The 22,318-nt window shown below is 37.4% G+C and overlaps 1 protein-coding gene across 1 annotated transcript in view; it reads right to left on the bottom strand.

The window, feature by feature from the left end:
• Positions 1–727: 727 nt before the first annotated feature.
• DDX1 (DEAD-box helicase 1) overlaps positions 728–22,318 on the bottom strand; it is a 33,750-nt gene continuing 12,159 nt past the window's right edge. Inside the window, exons 11-26 of the mRNA XM_030844455.2 lie at positions 21,884–21,960; positions 21,657–21,771; positions 20,795–20,933; positions 15,669–15,729; positions 12,491–12,589; positions 11,598–11,687; positions 10,681–10,869; positions 9,675–9,726; positions 7,839–7,985; positions 5,413–5,504; positions 3,619–3,691; positions 3,393–3,465; positions 3,267–3,309; positions 2,082–2,177; positions 1,708–1,828; positions 728–1,056 (exon numbers count right to left, since the gene is read on the bottom strand). Of these exons, the coding sequence (XP_030700315.1) occupies positions 926–1,056; positions 1,708–1,828; positions 2,082–2,177; positions 3,267–3,309; positions 3,393–3,465; positions 3,619–3,691; positions 5,413–5,504; positions 7,839–7,985; positions 9,675–9,726; positions 10,681–10,869; positions 11,598–11,687; positions 12,491–12,589; positions 15,669–15,729; positions 20,795–20,933; positions 21,657–21,771; positions 21,884–21,960 (1,598 nt within the window). The 3' untranslated portion in view covers positions 728–925. The remainder of the gene's footprint in view (positions 1,057–1,707; positions 1,829–2,081; positions 2,178–3,266; positions 3,310–3,392; positions 3,466–3,618; positions 3,692–5,412; positions 5,505–7,838; positions 7,986–9,674; positions 9,727–10,680; positions 10,870–11,597; positions 11,688–12,490; positions 12,590–15,668; positions 15,730–20,794; positions 20,934–21,656; positions 21,772–21,883; positions 21,961–22,318) is intronic.

Below are 22,318 nucleotides of genomic sequence, written 5' to 3' on the forward strand. Positions count from 1 at the left end.
GGTAATGGTTTTCCCACTGCTTACACAGTGAATTTCACTCAAGATTTTGCTTGAAGAAAATATTTCAGTGCTAAAAGATTGAAAAACCACCATAGAAGGAATTATAATAGCCTGTGCTATTAAGGAATCTCTAGGGTAAGAATAATTTTCCCAAAGATACTACTTTATGAACAAGAGTCAAAAGGTACAAAGCCACAATTCAACTGTATCTATATAAATTGTCCCTTTTCCTTCTGGTATTTTAGGCAAGAGGGTTTGAGGAAATGTATTTCAAAGAACGGCCTTTAAATTTAATTTTATGACCTAGAGGGACATTAGAATAGTTTTATCTTTACAGTATGTATCACCTGGAAAGAAAGGTTCTTAAAAAGAAGATAAACCTTCAGAAATACATCTTCACGGTCACCATCACCAAATCAGTCATCAGTCCTTAGACACAGAACCTTTTCTAAGTCCCTAAAAAACTCTAGGCCTCCAAACTAACCCAGCTGGCCTTCCACCTTAGGATCATACACTTTTCTTTCATGCCACGACTCTTCTCTAGCTTCAACATATACCGAGGCGACCATGGCCGTCTCAAGGCTGTCTCTATTTAGGACCACTTCTTGTGAAAATTCCACAGGTCCTCTGCCGAATGCACATACCCATAAACTTTACTTCATAAACCCAGAGCTTTCTTGAAAAACGATGAAATAATTTTAAAATAAGACACAAACTTGCATGAAAATATAGTCATCAAATTTATTATTTTCATTAGGTTGCCATTCTATGAAGAATTCCTAAGACTGATGTTTCTTGACATGCAAGAGTTAGCGTTAACAGCTTAAGTTACTATAAATACTGCTGCTTGGAAGCAGTACAACTATTTTAGAGTTTTAAGACTATAGACTTCTATTATTCAAACCCTATTCAGTGAATGTTAAAATCAGAAGGTTCTGAACAGCTGGTTAGGAAGATAGCCAAGATGCAGGAAAGACGTCTGTGCCTCCTTTTCAAGGGCAGCCAGCTCTTGAACTGTAGGTGCCAAGATATCCACGTGGCCTTTATAGTTTCCACCTGTGTCACACACACGAATCACAAAGTGATGTGAGCGGCAGGCCTGAAATAACGTGTCAGCAATGCTTTGGCTCAATTACATCAACTTAAACGTTGCTCCTAGCGATAAAGAGGTACTACTGAGCAAGTTATCTACAAAATAAACTGAGTTCTAAAAGTGTTACATCAATTAAAATAAATGATTAGGCCTTCCTTATTAACAGCTGTCCCAATACCCCTACCAACTCCTCCCCTAGTCTCTTTTCCTTGGTTTAGAAACCACCAGTTTAGCCTGAATCTTTAAAAAATGTCCGGAATGAGCTAAGAGCATTGCAGGCAGAGGGAATAAATAGTATCCTGGGTTACCCCTTGTTCAAAATTACCATTATTCTCTTGTTTCCTAATAATTCCATACATTTTCAACTACTCTTATGACATTAACACCTCAAGAGAAACAGCAAAGCTGCTGTCCATTCACATACAGATCACACAATAAAAAATGCTGCAAGACAAGTATGAATAAAGTGCTGTAAGACTGATAAGGAGGGAATGATTAATATGCTAAAAATATACACTAAACATAAGGAAATGAAATACTCTCTTCTTAAACTGAAGCTCAAAAAAGGGACACATTCACATTTAAAACAGTATTAAAAGTAATTCAAAGCTTACCACCAGCAGCTCTTTTTTGACCATAAGTAACTTTCCCATCAAATTCATCCACTGGTACCTTTATATCTGGCTCAACCTGCGAAATGGTACAGTTCAGATGTTCTTCTACCTCAGACAGCAACTAAGAAAGGGAGAGGAAATCGACAGAGTTGCGTTTTAACAGCATTAAATAAAACCAGGAAGGCTGTAATACTTAGTATAAATGGAAGTAAGATTTCTGAAGAGATGAACTCACAGGTTACAATTTATGAACTACCATAACATAATCACTCATTAATTCTCACAGTTCACAAATAGACAAGAGCTGATACGTAACTTTTACAGATAAATGCAGTCTACTCCTACCAATTTTAATAAGACTCTGTGAGCCTTACCTGCATCTCATTGTACCATATGGTACAGCCACCATCTTCCTTGAGTCTTGTATTGTAACACCCTTTTCCACGGCTGCTACATACGTGGTACCAAACCTACGAAGATTAACATGTACGGAGACTGAAACATGCTAGATATCTTTGTTCTCAGTTAGTTTTTTAACATTTTCTGTCCTCAGAGCACAAGAAAAATAGATTGCAGGTATGGTCTGTCATCCAGTTACTACCACTATTAGTAGCTCACTAACTAGGTCTTTTGAAAAGAGTTCTTTTTAAAACAGATGTCAATTATAGAAAGGAATTCTCAGATAAAAATAATGAGAAAAGTAAATACTGGAGAATGCTATATCAAGATTAGTATCGAAAATGAAGTTCAAATGTTTTCTATAAGATATTTTTAAATTTTTTTAAATAGATCTTTATTGGAGTATAATTGCTTCACAATAATGTGTTAGTTTCTGTTGTATACCAAAGTGAATCAGCCATATGCAGACATATGTCCCCGTGTCCCCTCCCTCTTGAGCCTCCCCCCCACCCTCCCTATCCCACCCCTCTAGGTCATCGCAAAGCACCGAGCTGATCCCCCTGTGCGATGCTGCTGCTTCCCACTAGCTATCTATTTTACATTCGGTAGTGTGTATATGTCGATGCTACTCTCACTTCGCCCCAGCTTCGCCCCTCCCCGCCCAGTGTCCTCAAGTCCAGCCTCTACGTCTACATCTTTATTCCCGCCCTGCCACTAGGTTCATCAGTACCATAAAGCAAAGAGCAAAAAGCAAAATGAACAAGTAGTTTGGGGAATGAGTGTGTGGGAGTTCCTTACTCTTGCAGCTTTTCTGTAAATCTGTATCAAATTATTGTATCAATTTATATCAAAATAATAAGTTAACCCTCTCTCCCATAAAAAGTCTACCATGGCATGATGCCAGAGAGGGTTTAAATACTTTTCACTGAAAATTATATGAAAGCTATTAGGGAAAATTACATTTCATATTTTTCCTTTCTAAATTTCATTCTACTAGTCGTCCATTCAATGAATGAAGAGAAAAAGATGCCATTAAAAAGTTCATTTATATTGCATACGCAACTGAATTCAATGTAAATGAAAAAATCAAACTGCTTTCATTTCCAACATCTAAAATGACGACACAAACAATGAGCATAATACAGCACTGAAAAGATTACCTTCTCTTTTTCTGTTGCCACCAGGGAAATGGCCAGCCCCATCCTGAAAGATTTTAAAAGTCTTTATTAGACTTTATTCCTGAAGCACAGAAGCTTAAAAAGGACAAAAAAAAAATGACAGAGTACCTTTCAGCTCTTCCTACTCTGCCGATTCGATGGACGTAGTTTTGCTTTTCATCAGGCAAGGTGACATTTATAACTGTAAACAAAAGCAATTACTACCAATTGACAATAGTTCCTAAAATTTTCAAACATATGTGATGTTTGATGTTCTGAGTATTTCAAACATATTAAATGGTTTCCCTTGAATTCCATAAAATTCAAACTGCAAGCATAAAAACTTTCTTTTTACCATAAGGAACACCATGGATATCAATTCCTCTGGCGGCTACATCTGTGCAAATCAAGAATCTTACATCTCCTTTCTAAAGAGAACAGAGAGGAGAGAAAGGACCTTATTAGTATATATACTAAAAAAAACCCCACAAATACCATCTTTCCACTAAATGCGACCTCTAACAACTAATGTATTCGTATCATATTAGCGGTCTAGTCATTCATAATTCACTGGAACAAGTATTGCACTTTTAAGTTGTAATTTGCTGAAATATGACATTTAAGGTGAATAAATGAATGACTGGATTCATCTTTGCTTTTTTCACATAAAAGTTCTTAAACCATTGCTAAAATTTGGCTTCGTCTTTAGAGATCCTGACTGGTAATTCAAAACATAAGACAGAATAAAATGTAAAAAACATAAGCTTTACTTTTACCCTTGTATTAAAATAATTCAGAATACTAGATATTTTACCTCAAGGTTACACTTTTTGTGACAACAGATAAAATCCTAAAGAGACTGGGCCCCTGGTGTTCTCACCAAGAATATACCAATTAGCCATCAGATGTCATTTGTGCTGCAAGGCACAGCAAGCTTAGAGATTTGGAGGGGGTGAGGGGCATACTGACTTCTCGTCCAACAAAATGCAAGGATAGAGAAGGGTGGCATAAATGCTGAAATGAGGCCATGTGATTTTTTAAAATTAATTAATTAAATTAATTAAAAAATTAATTTAATTATTATTTTTGGCTACGTTGGGCCTTCATTGCTGCGCGCAGGCTTCCTCTAGTTGCGGCGAGCGGGGGCTACTCTTTGTTGCGGTGCGCGGGCTTCTCATTGCGGGAGCTTCTCTTGTTGCGGAGCACGGGTTCTAGGTGCACAGGCTTCAGTGGTTGCAGCACATGGGCTCAGTAGTTGTGGCATGCGGGCCCTAGAGCATACGGGCTTCAGTAGTTGTGGCTCACAGGCTCTAGAGCACAGGCTCAGTAGTTGTGGCGCACGGGCTTAGTTGCTCCATGGCATGTGGGATCTTCCCTGACCAGGGCTCGAACCCGTGTTCCCTGCCTTGGCAGGCAGATTCTTAACCACTGTGCCACCAGGGGAGTCCCCCGCTGTGATGTTTTAACATCCACACCAATTATGCTCAGCATGGAAACATAATCCAAAATTTTTAAGCCCAGTACTTCCTACCTTTTTTCATATTATGGGTCTGAGAGAAATGATATTTGTACTATACGCTGGGTAAACACACTGTGATAAATGATGAGAATGCTTGTGGGTGGCGGCCACTGACCTTGAGTTCTATATGGCTCAGCCCAAACCATCTACACCAAAAGCTATACAACCTGTTCATGAGCTGAAATCACTTAACTGTGACAGTCTATCCCAAATAATTCAAAATATATTTCATTCTACAAAACAGGTATTCTGATACCTGTCTGAATCTACAAATTAAGTTCCCTATGGGTATTGTTACAATTTATTAAAAAAAAAAAAAGGCTCACAGACATGATTTAACTATCTAATGATACGTCTCTTAAAAATATCTACCTGAAAGAATTTAACTAAAACTTCCTTAAGTTGAAAATTCTTGTCAAGTAGTGTTGTGCTGATGGAGAACATGTAATTTACCGTTTGACTGGTAAAGATGACAAAGCCCTGCTGTGATGAGGACGTAACAATAGGGCAGAAGTATTTTGTAATTTCTAGGACAAGAATTGCTGTAACAATATCAACTGGAACTGATTAAAACTAGATACAACTCCCCTCTTACGTCTGAAGGAAATGCAGTCAACTAAGTATCAGTACCTTGAATCTTTCCAAGTTTTGCTTCCTCTCATGAGGCTTTCTGTCACCATGAAGACAAACACATGAGAACTGGTGCCCCTTTTTATCAGGTCCTAGTGAAAAGCACATTAAACAGTTAACCCTGGAAAAGGTGACGACTAAGACTATGTCAAAAAAACCAGTAACATTCAGACTACCAGCTGGGGTATAATTCTACGGAGATCTATACCCCAACTTGTCATAAACCATGGTTAACACAATTTCTGTCATAGGTGAAATACCCTTAAAATGAACTCCACGGGCACTAAAACTGATTCGCTCTGAAGGACATTTTAAGTAACCTTTCCCAAACTGCAGTGGTAGTTTCTGCGTACACCGGGAACCTCACCTAACCCATGTAAAGCGAAGAACCAAAAAGTAAACAAAAGAGATTATTCTTGGAAGAAGCAAAACAGGCATCAGGAAGTTCATGCCCTTACTAAAAGACCGCGACCACAAGCCTGCCCTCCTCGAGGTATTCTAAACAACTTAGTTATCTGGTTTCTTGGCCAAAGCAGATTAGAAGCAGCAAACTGGAAGGATGGAGAAGTGGTATTTTAGAGGCAAGTGCAGTGGTAGCCAATCCTAAAAAAGAAAGTCTTCAAGTAGACGCAGTAACAAAAAGCAGTGCAGTTCAGACCAGAGTAGTAATAGTCACTGTGAGAATTCTTTCAATTTTGCTATATGTTTGAGAATAAGTGTTGGGAAAATAGATAAAGTAAAAATAACCATTAACATTGACTATACTTGCTTTACCACATATCTATCCATCCCTCTATCCCTCTATCAACTCACTTTTATATTTTTGAAGCATTTCAAGGTAAACTGCAGGTATCAGTACACAGTTCAACATGCACATCATTAACTAGAGTGCAGTATTTGTTCAGGTTTTTTCTCTTGCTGACGTTAAAGTTACATACAGGGAAACGTACAAATCTTAAGGGTACACTTTCTGAGCTTGGACAAATGCATACACCCACGTAGCCCAAAGCCCTATTAAGATACAGAACACGAATACCATCCACAAAGTACCTTCACGCCCTTTTTCCCAGTTAGCCACACTCCCACCTTCCTAGGGACAACCACTGTTGTGGTTTTTCTCTCATCGTAGATTAGTTCTGGCTCTTCTAGAACTTCACACAAATCGAATCATACAGCCTGTACTCTTGTGTAAGAATTCTTTCATTCAGCATAATGCTTCTGAGATTCACCCACCATTTTTGGGCCCATCAGCAGTCCATGCCTGTTCAGTGCTGAGTAGTAGGTATTCCACTGTACAGATATTTTGCATTTTGTTTAGCCATTCTCCTATTAATGGCCTCTTAGTGTACAGTTTGGGGCCATTATAAATGAAGTGCTATGACCATCTTGCACACATCTTTCTTCAATATATATTCTCACTTATCTTGAGCCAATACTTAGGAGCTGAATTGCTAGGCCATAAGACAGTAATGTTTAATTTTATAAAAAACTGTAAGACCTTTTGCCTAAGTGACTGTACTTAAACAATGTATGAGCTCCGGTTTCTCCATATCCTCACCAAAATTTGGTGTTTTAAGTATTTTTGATCTAGTCACCCTGAGTGTACAATTGTATTACATTGTGGTTTTATTTTGCATTTCTCTAATGACTGATTATACTGAACATTCTCTCAGGTTAGTTTATATCTTTAACATTAATTATGAGGAGCATAAAATTATAATCATTATATCTTCATTGTAGACTGAATATTTTATTACATAGTGACCCTTTTTATTTCTAGTAATATTTTTGCCTTAAAAGTCTATGACATCTCCATCAATACAGTTAGACCAACTTTCTTTTAATTAATCTTTTAACTGACACATACATATATTTTTTCGTTCCCCTCCCTTTCAATCTATCCACGTCCTCAGGTTTTAGGTATGTTTCTTGTAAACAACATACAGCTATACTTTATCCAGTCTAACAATCTATGCTCTTCATCAGAAGACTTCAGTCCACTGATAAATACTATAGTGTTTATCCATACGCTCAGATTTTTCCACCAGCCGTCATTACTCTATAATTTCCAACTGCTCTGCTTTTTCTCATTTTTCCCCCCTTCCTTTCTTACCTGTTTTTTAGATTAAGGTTTTTTTTCTCAGTTATTGATTTAGAAGATATACATTCTATTATTTAATGATTACACTTGAAATTTTAACATTAATCAAAAACGTTACCCTTCTTCCAAATGATATAAGGGCCTTGGAATGCTGTGATTCATCTTCACTGTAGTGAAACTGTACCTATGTGGAAAATGATCTCATTGTCTTTCCTACATCCTTGCTTTAAAATCTGGGCATCCACGCTACACTGCATCAACATGAGACTAACAATCTATTAAGTGAGAAAATAAACACAATTTATTTCAAGTGAGGAAACATTACCTCCTCCTTGTTGCATAAAATACTGCTCCAAGTTATCACAGTCGATTTTGGTTCTACAGAAAATGATTGCTTGATCCATCTTGTGTTCCTTGATTGCTCGGACAGCATACTCCCCCTTCAGGATTTTAATAGCTTCAGACCACATCTCTTGAGTAACACAATAACAACGAAAAAAAAAACACAGAATTTTAATCTGAAATTGTCATGAACACACATAATTACAGACTTACTGCTTCACTCACCTAAAAAACTCTACTTTAATACAAGTATTATAGACAAAACCAAGAAATAAAAAGATAGGGTGAAATGGTGAGATAATTCACTTGCTCATTTATTTTTGTTTCTCTTAATGTTTTTTATGCCAGTTTATGGGATACCAAAACACCTATAACCATACCTCTTAAAAGGGAAAATGCACATGTACAAACACACACACACACAAATAAACAGAAATACATACCCACAGCAAAACTTTGTTCCTACCTCTCATTGAGAACTAATCATATTCTGCCTTGCATTAACTTCCCTAAATGCTCAATAAATGTTTACTCAATTACTTTAACCTCTTTAAAAAATAATAAATGTACTTTCTAAATCAATCTGAACACCAGAAAGGTCAAACTTCATTCTATGAAATAAATATTTTACGTCAAATCTAGTTAGTAACTTCTTAGTTGCCATCCTCCAAATGTCTATTTTTCAGTGTGAAGCTGGGCTATAGTTACTCTACAATCATATAATGCAAAATTTTAATTTTGTAATCCAACATATTTCTAAGGTCTCTCTAGTCGTCTCTAATTGTAGTAAAAACGAAGCAAAACTTTTACAAGGAAAAATATATGAGGCAGTAAAAAATTTTTATTTTATAAAATGCATTCCCAAACAGCGGGATGATTGATACATTATTATTTTGACTATCAGTGTCTGCCCCTCTCCAACAATAAGGCTGGCTGAGCATACACCTCATAAATTTGGACCTACACATAAATCTGAGTTCAAAGGAACTGTCTTTAATCAAAATTTCAGATAATTCACCTTTTAGATACTTGTTAAAAATCTACCAGTGAATCCAACTATGAACAAAATGCAGTCTAACCCTTGCCAATGATCCACTTGAGACATGTGATATCAGACATGTGGCCTAACGGGTTTCAGATCTCTTCTAGGTTCTCTAAACACTATCCTTGTATCATGCTGCATCTTCATATATCTTTGAAATATTATGTACCTGATACAAACTGTCTCAATTCTGCATAGAAGTATCTTCATTGACTCAATTAATTTTAGGCTCTTTCAAAATTGATAAATATTTAATGATATGGAGTTTCAGTATGGGGAGATAAAATAGTTCTGGAGATGGATAGCGGTGACGACTGCACAGTAGGAATGTACTCAATGCTACTGAATTGTACACTCACACACAAAAAGAACCATCTCAGGATCACTTCTGTATCTTTCACAGGGTGGTAGCTAAAGACATGTCCCTTTGTTACCCAATTGCCAGATATGAAGAATCTACATGACATTTCTCTTGGCATCCAGGGCTAAAATACAACCTGTAGCCAGAGAAATTTGCTGGCTTCCTGGAAAAATGAGAACTGTATAATCCAAAGTATTTGTGATTTGGATGCCAGGAGACTAACACCTTAAATTCAGTGATTAATATTCCTCTAAGCTGACTGATATCAGCTTTCCCCCCATTTTTAAATTATTTTTGTTCCTTGTATTTTCAGATTTCCTGTTCCTTCATGAGAGGAGACAGGGCACACGTTCGGTGCAACAGATCAATTCGTTTTCAAGATCCTTCCACGCATTTTATTGGCTCTTCTAACTCACCTGGACTGTTTGCACCAGGTCTTGTATTATCTTTTGCATGTACTTCATCAGTCTGTCAAAAGGAAAGGATAAAACAGAAGTGGGGAAGGGTTAAGTAATGATTCAGAACAGGTACCTTTTTATAAAGGGAGAACTGTATCTAACTTTAGATTGCATTTCAGACATACACCTTTATAATCTATAGGCAAAACCATTCTTCAGATTCAGAAAAACCCTTTATTATTTTTTTTTTTAATTTTTATTTATTTTTGGCTGCATTGGGTCTTTGTTGCTTCAGGTGGGTTTTCTCTAGTTGCGGCGAGTGGGGGCTACTCTTCATTAGGGTGGCTTCTCTTGTTGCGGAGCACGGGCTCCAGAGCGCAGACTCAGTAGTTGTGGCGCACAGGCTTAGTTGCTCTGCGGCATGTGGGACCTTCCCGGACCAGGGCTCGAACCTGTGTCCCCTGCACTGGCAGGCAGATTCTTAACCGCTGTGCCACCAGGGAAGCCCAGAAAAACCCTTTATTAATTATAGGTCTAAGGCTAATCAATTTTAAATATAATAATAAAAAATCGAAGGTGGTTTTCAAAACATTGTGTATTTAGAATAAGCATACCCTTATTATATAAAGGTAAATCTAACAATGGTGAAAAAGTGAGATGATGGACTCATGAAACTGGTATTTAGAAAAATAAGGCACATCAAGAAGATTCTAAAACGCTACTAAAAATGGAAATCATTATATCAGAAATTAGCCCTAGATATACACAGGTAATCCTATTTATTTACAAAACCTATGTCAAGAAAGATGATTACAGAAGTAACTTTATACAGAGAGAAAAGTAAAGTACGAGCCCATCACTTATTCCATACCTAACAGACCTAAGCTCTTCTGGTCCACGTGCCAGACTTCTCTTTTCTTAAAGGTACAATGTCTGGTTGCTTTAAGCATCATGAAGAGCTCAAGGTTAAACTAGTTTATGAATGCTTTACTCTACACAAATGTGAACGTTATAAAGTACTTACCCTAATGTGGTTTTTCCCAAGCCTTTCCCAGATTCTGTCAGCTTTGGGATTCACTGGGACAACAACATGGTGGACAGTATCTGGAACAGAATCTTCTCCTTTCAAATCAACCCAGGTGGGAAAGTGCATGATCTTCTCGGACAGTTTCTTCACATCAAAAGAGTGCAAAGTGGCTGAGCAAACAATCACCTAAGAATAGAAAAACCAAAATTTAGATAAGCTTTTATAATAATAATGATTCTAGCATATGAATACAGATGTGGGGCACGAAGTACGCTAAGCCTGGAATCTAAGACAAGTTCAATACCTGACTCTGTAGCAACAACTAGTGGTGTGACTTTGGGCGGGTTAATCTCTCTGAGCTTCAGTCCCCTCACTTGCCACAGAAATCATGCCATCTATTCCTCAAGGTCCTACAAAAACTAAGTAAAATGAAAAGGTTTTTAAAAATCTAAAGCCATAAACTTGTCCCCTTCTCTTAAAAGCCTCTCCTCTTGAATTCTTCCTAAGAAAACAGAATGAGAAAGAGTAATATTTTAAGAAATAATTACTAAGGAAATAACTGTTTTTCTACAGTTCAAGACATTTCTCCTTCAAAGAGGAAGCAGTGCTCAGAGTCTTGAATATAAACCCTAAATGCTCTGTAGAGAACAAAAACAACGATTAAGAATTTTTTACTTATAGTCTTCCGTTACACCTAAGTAATTTCCTTAAATTCTCTTCACCTTTATTTCTAAAAGCAGCTCATAAGACTGTTTCCTTTGTGTGTACTACTTAATCAGTTAATGAAGAAAATGTTTCATACAGCAGTTAACGTAATCAGAAGACACTAAAATGTCAATGTAAAACAAAAAAAGTAAGCATGAATACGTAACAATTGTCTACATGTATTTTAAGATGCATTGGTTATTTCATACCTGAAGTCTTTTTCCATCAGAGGTAATCTGAGGAATCTGATTGTGAATCCTATTTATAAAATCAGAGTAACCTTGAGAAAGAAGCCCATCCTGCGTAAGAAGCAAAGAAGAACATAAGTTTTGTAATCAGTATCTAAATCTTTCTTTTCTAAATCAATTGCAAAATATAAGATAAAGAAACTAATTCATACATATCTCCATACTTTCAAAGTAATTATTTTCTACTGGATATTTAAAGGTAAGTTGTAAATTCAACTTTAAAGCCCATGTGACTATAATATGAAAAAGCTGACAATAAATAACTCAAAAACCATACTCTGGTATTCTAAAATGAATACAAGAGTTAATAACTCCCACATCTCCTTCAGAATAAGACTCTAATAGGAGAAAGCAAAGACCTTCAATGTTGAAAAACTACCTCATCTTGAAAATAACTTGGAACTATATCTCAAGAGCCCAAAACATATTAATGTAATTTGTAATGTGTAAAAAAAAAAAAAAAATGTTATGTACAAACAAGATAACTCTTTGGAGTACAAAACAAACCTACATGTCTAGTAATAAGGGTGGTTAAATAAGCCACGAAGTGTGCATATGAGAGACCATTAGACAGCCTTTAAAAATTGTTCATAAATAATGACATGAAATACTTATGTACCATATTTTTCTAAAAAAGATTTCCCAGATTCTAAATAGCCTGATTGCAACTACATAAAATAGTATTTACTATAAATATAAGCAGTGAATGAAAATACACCAAACTGGTAACTATGTTTCTCTCTAGGGATTGGGATCATGACTAAATTGTATTTTTTCTTCACCATTTCACATATTTTATCCCCCAAAACATAAGCAAATTTTTTTTTTAAAAGCATGAGTATATTTCAACATACAGCTTCATCCAGGACCAGGAATCTAACTTGGGATAAGTTCAGCTTTCCAGTTGACACCAAATCATCCAGTCTTCCCGGAGTGCCAACAACTATATCTACCTAAAAAATATCCAAAAAAAGCACCTTAAGAAAACTGAAGAACTATTGTAATCACCTTAGAATAGCAACCAACAATGGTCTACTTACAATGAAAACATGCATATTGAAGTAGTCATAGTCAGCTGTAAATGTGCGAAACAGGAGTTCTAGATAATGCTGTATTATTAAACTTATACCTGCTTTGAAATTAATGCGAAGACTCTGGCAACTGATTGTAACATTTTAACCTGTTATAGACAGTCTAGTATATAAAATTTGTTTTCCAAGTGAAAAATCAAATGAATTTATAGGAACTCTGAAATTAAACCAGGACTCAAATCCCAGCTCCACCATTACCCAGCTGTGTGACCTCAAGCTACTTAATCTCTTCTAGTTTCAATTTTCTCATTTTTTAAATGGGTAACATTTTCTGCTTTGCAAGACGGTTGTGATAATTAAGAGATCAGATATGTAGTGCATTTGATGCCCAGTGTGCCAGGCGCTTGATAAATTTGGTTATAATTAATAATGAAGATGACCTAATCCAGGAAAAACAGCAATAATGACTACTTGTCAAGTGCTTATAATGAACAAGTGCTGTGCTAACCTTTTACAGGTATTATATCATTTCACGTTACCGCTAAGGAAAACACTACTATTATTAGTCCTGTTTTTAAATGAGGAGACTGAAGTTTAGAATTCTAAAGTCATAAGAACTTAGATGATACAGCTAGTAAGTACCCCAACTGGGATTCAAACTCAAAGTCCAAACATGAGAAAAGGTCTAATTCAAGTAACAACAAGTTTTATTTAGCTTTTTATTATAAAAATTTTAAGACATCTACAAAGAGAGTATGAGCCGCCAATGCCAGGACACCCAATTAACCACATTTTCCATTTTCACACACACACCTTTTAATCAAGTCCATGGTATAGTGATTAGGAACATAGGCTTTGAAGTAAGTTCCACCTATGAGTTGTAAGATCTGGGGCAAATTACTTAATATTTGGTATAAGCCCTCTTCCTGATCTGTAAAAATGCGGAAGAGGACCATCACAAAGGGCTGTTGTGGGAATCGAATGAGAAAATGTATGTAATGCACTTAGCAGGGCCTGGCCCATTTCTAGAAGGTAATCAATAAAGGATAAATATTTCTAAAGTGTGTATATGGAGGTATGTGTGTGAGCACAATAAGGTATTATATAAAATCATTCAATAAATCAGACAATTCAAAACTTCTACTCTTTATCAACAGGCATAAAAAATGACTTCTTTTTCACTTGTGGTCTCCACTCTAGACTAAAACCGTAACTATCTCCTAACAAATTCATCACTATAGTCTCATTACTTCAATATCTCACCCCTTGAAAAACTGAAAAAGTACTGTGCTGAATGGACTTTTAATTTGATCCAGTAGAAGGCATTTAAACTCCCATAAAAAGTGGAAGACATTTCTGAAGCTATTGTTTCAACTATGTTGATAACTGTAAGCAAGTCTCAGTTCAATCTAGAAAATACTGTCTGAAAATAAAACCCACTCAATGTATTAAGAATGTACTATGTGCCAAGCACTGTGCTGGACACAGCAATGAATACAATACCATTCTGGTTCTATGGGTAACGTCTCTTTACCAAAGGATTCTAACCCACTGTGCGAGTTTCCTCCCTTCTCAATTTCAGCAGGTGGTCAGCATGAAAACAGAAACTCGGTCTCTCAGGTTTAAAAACAAAAAGTCAAACTGGAAAAGCCTGAGAGAAGTAGCTGTATGACTTGGATAATGGCTCCAACCACTTCTTCAGGCCTAACTGCACATGTTGCATAACTGTGCAACTTTAAAAGATTAAAAAAATTACATAGTTCTATCCTCTGACTCCAAAGCTGACTTCTGCCTGCAGCATAAGACGTAACACAGGGCTAAGGGTGCCAGAGGATGGTGGGAGATAACAGAAGTAGACAATGTAAGATGCAAGGAAGAGCAGAAAGAGAATATATTACATCCCCTAAATAGAATGGAACTGAATCCTGCCAGGAAAGCTATGGAATAACACTCCCTTTACTTTGCCATTAGCTTCAGCCAGTACCAAATTTTAGATCTGCCTGGCAAAAGCAGATCGAATTCCCTAAAAGCTCCGGAGCTGGACAACGTAAGTTAAGAAACTTAATAACTTACGTGGAAAATGAATTGGGGTTTGAGGAACCAAGATAGGGAATGAACACATTAAATCTCTCTTATAACCATTAAAATATAGCAAATCAAATAAGAACATAACAAAGCTATGTTACTATCTTAGAATAGTATTAAGTACAGTAGTGATTCCTTGCTCTTGATATGCCACACCAAGTCAAATCAAAACCATTCAGCCTGAAATTTCATTTGACAGCAGCACCAAGGCAACTGAGGGGAGGACATATTTGCTCACCGTAACTCAGTATCAAGCAGTTTAGATTAAATGATAAAATGTTTAGGGAAGGAAATGAAAGAGAAGTTTGTAAGGACAAAGTTACTTCATACATACAAAATATTTTATGAAGTTCTACCTGTACCTGAACTGACAGGCAGTTAAGAGTTTCCCAAACTTCTTCCCCAGTAATGAGGATCACAGTCCGAGCTTCGTCCTCGGTAACAGCACAGCCTTGAAGACTTCCCCTTACACAAATCTGAACTCATCTCCCGTCCTACTAGAACCACTGCCTTACCATCCTTCAGCCCTCCCAAGGATCACTGCCAAAACTACCTTCTCTGCAATCTACCTTATCTCTATTTCTATTCTTAACTCCAGCTGCTTCTTTTTCAATTATCCCCAGAGGAAATAACTAAATGCATGAAAATGCGAAGGAAATTCGCAGGTGCTCAAAAGATAAACCAAAAAAAATTCACATATGTTGGAATTTTGCATGAGGTGTTTGGAAGAAACTACTATGCTGTACACTTTGGGGAAAAGAAAAGGCATAATCGTAAGATATTTTTGAACATACAGACACTCTTTTGAACTTGTTTAATTTCAGCCTCATTTGACTTTTCTTGAAACACAGCAGAACTATATTGCCAAAATGACAACACATAGTGTTACTTTTTAAAAATTAAAAGTACAACTTACCCCATTATCCAAAACAGAGAGCTGATCCCGTGCTGCAACACCTCCAATTATCAGAAGCTCCCTGAAATAAATACCAGAATAATAACGTAGAAAAGGATTAAAGCCTGCTTTATTGTTTGTTTTTTTTTCAGTTTTGGGGAGGTGGATATTACAACTGAATAACTGAGAAAGAATCTACAATGAAGGTCTGGAGAAGGAAAGAGACAAGGCACTTCATTTCCAGGAGCTACATAAAATGTTAACGCACAGTAAAGCAACTGAGGAGAATGCGAAAGCTCGGAGCCCAGAAAACATCAGTCCTCATCTATACATCTTTCTATATTAGTATAATTCCAGGTACCCCAAACTCTGGTTTCAATCAGTCTTTATAGACACATGTGGTTGTACGTGTATAAAATATATACTCTGAAAGAATATATAAATATTAATTTTTAAAAGTCGCCTCCAGGTTGATAACCAAAAACTGGGGAATGGGATGAAAGGAGACTTACTTTTCACAGAATATCCTTTTGTGTTTGAATTTTTCTCACTCCAAATACTTCTAAAAAATATGTTTAGATTAAAAAAGATTACTTTGGGACTTCCCTGGCAGTCCAGTGGTTAAGAATCCACCTCCCAATGCAGGGGACGCGGGTTCGATCCCTGGTCCGGAAACCAAGATCCCACAAGCCGCGGGGCAACTAAGCCTGCATGCCACAACTACTGAGCACGTGGGCCACAACTAGAGAGCCCGCGTGTCACAACTACAGAGCCCACGTGCCACAACTAGAGAGAAGCCCGTGCGCTGCAACAAGGAGCCTGCGCACCACAACAGAGATCCTGTGTACCACAACTAAGACCTGACGCAGCCAAAAATAAATAATAAAATACACTCTAAAAAAAAAAGCTTTATGCCAAGACAATTCTATGGGGGGAAAGAACAGTCTTTTCAACAAATGGTGCTAGAACAAATAGATATGCACGTGCAAATGAATGAAGTTAAACCTCTTCTTTAGGTCACACATAAAAATTAATGCAAAATGAATCACAGACCTAAATATAAGACTTAAAACTACAAAACTCTTAGAAGAAAACGTAAGAGTAAATCTTCATGATCTTGGGTTAGGCAAAGTCCCTTACAACACCAAAAGATGAACAAACAAAAAAGCAACAGATGGAAAAATAAACTGGACTTCATCAAAATTAAAAACTTTTGTACTTCAAAGGACACTACCAAGAAAGTGAAAAAGCCCACAGAATCACAGAATGAGAGAAAATATTTGCAAATTATATATAGTTAATCATAATACTACATGTATATATCTTACAACTCAACAATAAAAAGACAAATAACCCAATTGAAAAATGGGCAAAGAATCTGAACAGACTTTATAAATGACCAGTAAGCACATGAAAAGATGTTCAACACGATTAGCTATTAGGGAAATACAAACCCAAACCACAATAAGATACCACTTCGCACCCATTAGGAAGGCTATAACTGTAAGGACAGATAATAAAGTGAGCATGTGGAGAAACTGGAACCCTCACACATTACTAGTAGAAATGTAAAATAGTGTTGTCACTTTGGAAAACAGTTGCGTGGTTCCTGAAGATGTTAAACATGAAGCTACTATATGATCCAGCAATTCCACTCCTGGATGTATATTCAGGAGAAACGGAAATGTATGTCCGCACAAAAGTCTATACACTAATGTTCATAGCACAGTAGCCAAAAAGTGGAAACAACCCAAACATCCATCGACTAATGAGTGGACTAATAAATATGTGGTAAATGTATACAATGGAATACTTTGGGGCAATAAAAAGGAACTAAGTACTGACACATGCTACAACACTGATGAACTTGAAAAACATGATGGTAAATGAGAGAAGCCAGTCATGAAACAGCACACATTGTCCAATTCCATTTACATAAAATGTCCAAAACAGGCAATTCTATATATGGAAAAGAGATCAGTGGCTGCCCAGGGATAGGAAGGTGTGAGGGAAATGGGAGTGACTGCTAAAAGGTAGTGTTTCTTCTGAGGGTGATGAAGACGTTCCAAAATTGGTTTTGGTGGTCGCGCAATTCTGTGAACATAATAAAAACTAAAACAACCTGTACACTTTAAAGAGTGAATCGTATATGTGCATTATATCTCACTATAGCTATTCACAAAAAGATTGTCTCTTTTTTATAAATAGCAGACAAAATTACTTCCTGAGGCAGCCAGACAACTTTCAATCAGAAGTAGCTATCAACTATCTTCATCTATTAATTTTACTCTTATTTAATCAGTCATTTAAAAAATACCATAAAATACTGGGAAAGTGGGTGATGTTGACACTGAGTCTCATAAATTCTATGACTGATGAAAAGAAACAGCTTCATGGTTGCCTACTGTCATCTTAAGCGATTTATAGTGTTTAAAGAAAAAAAAAAAGCTTTCTAGTCTGTGAATGTCCATTACCTTGGCATAGTCCTTCACCACTTACCGCTAGAGCCATGTTGCCTAAATCCGGTAACACCAGATGCCAGACTGGCTACTTAAGAATCACCTGGAAGAGGTGGCATTCTTCCTTAAAAAACAAAGAGTTCCAATTCCTACTCCCTGGAAAATCTGATTCAGTATATACAGAAGAGGGACTGATTCAGTATATACAGATTTAAAAATCTGTATTTTTAAATAAGGTCCCTTAGTTCCCAGGTTTGGTAACTATGGTCCTAAATCTATCATTTCTTCTATAAAACTTTACTCTTATCCACTTTCCTAATCAGATACATTTATTTCTACAAATTTAGCAGAAAACTACACATACACATAACAATCTATGCTTGTGTGCAAAGCACCGTAGGGTTGAGGAATAAAAGACCAGCCCCTGTCGTATGGGGTGTAAAACTGAGTTGGGACGAGTAAAGCTATGCACATTTAAAACAAGGAACACTAACACATGACAGTGCACAGGCATTATGGGGAAGCAAACACAGCGGTATCCGAGGAGGGAGAAAGGACCGAGCTGGCACCAACACGTCAGCTTCACAGAAAGACCAGGACTTGAGCTGGGTCTTCAAAGAAGGAAAAGGCTCATTTGTACTGAATACCGAAATGAGTAACACAATTTTACCATCTTAGCAAATAAATTGATTTTGTCATCTATCTTCCCTTTCAGGCTTTGTCCAGACGCACGTTAATCGTTACACATAATTAGAGCACAAAAATCAACTTATATTAGCGTTTTACATTCTTCCAAAAACACTCTCTTGTGAAGAGTTCTGAGTCTTTTACACTAAGAAGATGCTCTGGTGATGTACTCTTGTAGTGACTCTCCGTGTCGTATCCCTAAAGACTTTTATCACATTACTTTGGTTGTTTCTCTGCCTTCCACACTATCTCCACACTCCTGCACATAATTCTATAAAAGCAAAGATGAATTCTTGTTGTTATATCCTGATCCCTAGCCTAAGTCTTCACACATGGTAGGTATTCAAATAGTTACTGAGAGAGTGAAATGCATCAATCATCAAGACAAAATTAGGAATCATTTTACCTAAAAAGTTTTACTAAGTATAAATTTATCCCTGAATAAGTTTAACTTATGAGAAAGATCAACATTAAAAAGATGGGGGACTTCCACGGTGGCGCAGTGGTTAAGAATCCGCCTGCCAATGCAGGGGACATGGGCTCAATCCCTGGTCCAGTAACATCCCACATGCTGCGGAGCAACTAAGTCCGTGCGCCACAACTACTGAGGCTGCGCTCTAGAGCCTGCGAGCCACAACTCCTGAGCCCGTGAGCCACAACTACTGAAGCCCGCATGCCTAGAGCCCATGCTCCGCCACAAGAGAAGTCGCCGCAATGAGAAGCCCGTGCACCGCAACGAAGAGTAGCCCCTGCTTGCCGTAACTAGAGAAAAGCCCACACACAGCAACGAAGACCCAACACAGCCGGAAAAAAAAAAAACTCAGACATCAAAATAAGATTTTTAAAAATATAAATAAATAAACAGATGGGCCCACGGGACATCAATAATTCAGAGTTTCTGAAGTTAGATAGTGGTGATGGCTGCACAACCTTGTGACCATATACTAAAAACCACTGAATTGTACACTTTAAATGGTGAATTTTATGGTGTGTGAGTTATATTTCAGTAAGAAAAATTAAAAGAAAAATTAATAAAAATCAAGTGTCAAATCAACTGACAGAGCAGTTTACTTATATGGTATGGCTTTCCTAAATTAAAAGGGATTGCTACTGAGCCAGAAGTTCTCCAAGATCACTAGACTTACGGTCTCCCCGCAGTGGCAGAAAGAGCCCTCGAACTAGAGGGACCAGTGTGAACGCCCACATGGAAGATGGTCACCACTAGGAGACAGGCTAGAAGTAACCTCGCCAAGCCAGGTTTACCAACACACTAGACAGACAGAGATACATTTTCTATGCAAATGAAGTGATGAAGCTAACATTAAATGAAATGGCCCCTTTAAAGAATTAATTTTTACTCTGATACAGTTTTGCAAACCATGACACTTTATATAAGAGACACAGGAAAAATCTCAATTTACTTTTTTTTTTTTTAAGGATATTTATTTATTTATTTTTGGCTGCATTGGGTCTTCGTTGCTGCGTGCGGGCTTTCTCTAGTTGCGGCGAGTGGGGGGCTGCTCTTCATCGCGGTGCGCAGGCTTCTCATGGCGGTGGCCTCTCTTGTTGCAGAGCACGGGCTCTAGGCGCGCGGGCTTCAGTAGCTGTGGCACACGGGCTCAGGAGCTGTGGCTCGCAGGCTCTAGAGCACAGCCTCAGGAGTTGTGGCGCACGGGCTTACCTGCTCTGTGGCACGTGGGATCTTCCCAGACCAGGGCTCGAACCCGTGTCCCCTGCATTGGCAGGCGGATTCTTAACCACTGCACCACCAGGGAAGTCCCTCAATTTACTTTTTTTAATAGAACTCTTCTCACTTAAACAGGAGTTTTATATAGAAACTAATTGCTACTATATGTCACAGTTAAATATATTTACACACTCATACACATGCATATGTACACACTCTGAATTTCTAACTCATTTTTTTTCCTACTTTACTCTTCTTCTGAAACACCTCAGACCTAAGGACAATAGGCATTTGAGCACAAAGGGAAGCTTTACCTTAATTTAGGATTATCGACATATTTCTTAAACTGCTTGACGTTATTCAAAGTTTGTTCAGCCAACTCTCGGGAAGGTTCGACAATGAGAGCTTTTGGAGCATTGGGGAGAAACTTCGCTTGTGCCACCTGAGCGTTACCTTAAGAAAATAAAGAAGATTAGAATACATTCAGATCACACCTCATATACCTTTATCGGTAAAACACGAGCACAAATACTCCAGTATCAAAATTTTAAATAACAATTGCCCAGTGGTATAGGTGATAGTCAAACTGAACAAAATAAAGATTCTTAAAATGAACTACAGATCCTTTAAATCTACTTGCAGTAATTTTAATTGATTATATGCTTTGTGATAAATTAAATGAGCTGTGAAATGCACTTTCTTTCAATAACTGGAAGCAGATTAGGCAGCACAATGCGGTGAGAGTGTGAGCTTTGGAGTCAGACTGCTTGGAGTTGAATTCAGTTCCACCACTTATTTGTCCTGTGACCTTGGGCAAGTGACCTCAAGTCCCTACTCCTCAAGTTCTTTGTCTATAAAACTACCTTACAGGGTTGTTATGCAAACTAAATAATGCAGGTGAAACACTTAACACAGTGCCATGGCGCTTAATAAGCACACGCATTATAAATGCAACATACCACCATCACCACGACCAGCTTCCCCAAAATGCGTGAACTGAAACCAAATACTTGGAGTTTATGAATTAGGTTTTGAAACTGAATTTTACTGACATGTTCAATAAAGATGCATGACTAAACAGGCAAGGGGAGTATCTGTACCTCACTACAACAAGCCTTACTTACTGGAGTTTTCAATACCCCATTCTTGGAATCTTTACCCTCTCAGGTGCTATACCTGTGTGCTGTGATTTGACAGTGAAACTATCCGGTGCCTTGGAAAGGGCAACAAAACCATCTTTTGGTGGAAACTTAAATTCTTCTTCCCCGAAGTTGAATTTTAGTTCAGCATTCTAGCATTGAATAAAGGAGAAAATGAAAATGCTTAACCTAAGAGCAAACTAACCAATATGAAATAAGGAAGATCAAAGTAGCTTATAATCACAGCAAAATGTCTCTAATTACCTTCAAAACACAGGCAGGAAAGAGGCCTTGGTTCTTCATATGTGGTGGTATTTCAAATGCCAGGCCAAGGTCTTTTCCTTTAAAAAAAAAGAGAGAGAAATTGAATTAAAACTACCAGAAAAGAACGTCCACGTGCTCACACCACCAAATCTAGCAGCCGACGCACATTCACACGCCCCCTCCTGTTACTGCAGATTAACTGTGCTAATACCAACCTCTTCACTTTTTTACTTTACTCCCGAAATTGTCCCCTCTCCCCCTCTACAATTTTAATTATTCCCTTCCTACGGGATTGCTTCCAGTAGACACTTGAATTAGACAAATCTCCCTGAGCTCAGAACTTCCTCCATCTGTCCTTTATTTTTTCTTCTCCTTTTTGTAGTAAAACTGCCTGATTTCCATGTTGACTGTGTCCACCTCATTTCACTCCATTCT

The sequence above is a fragment of the Globicephala melas genome, chromosome 12, assembly GCF_963455315.2.
Source record: "Globicephala melas chromosome 12, mGloMel1.2, whole genome shotgun sequence".
In the NCBI taxonomy this organism is placed as follows: Eukaryota; Metazoa; Chordata; class Mammalia; order Artiodactyla; family Delphinidae; genus Globicephala; species Globicephala melas.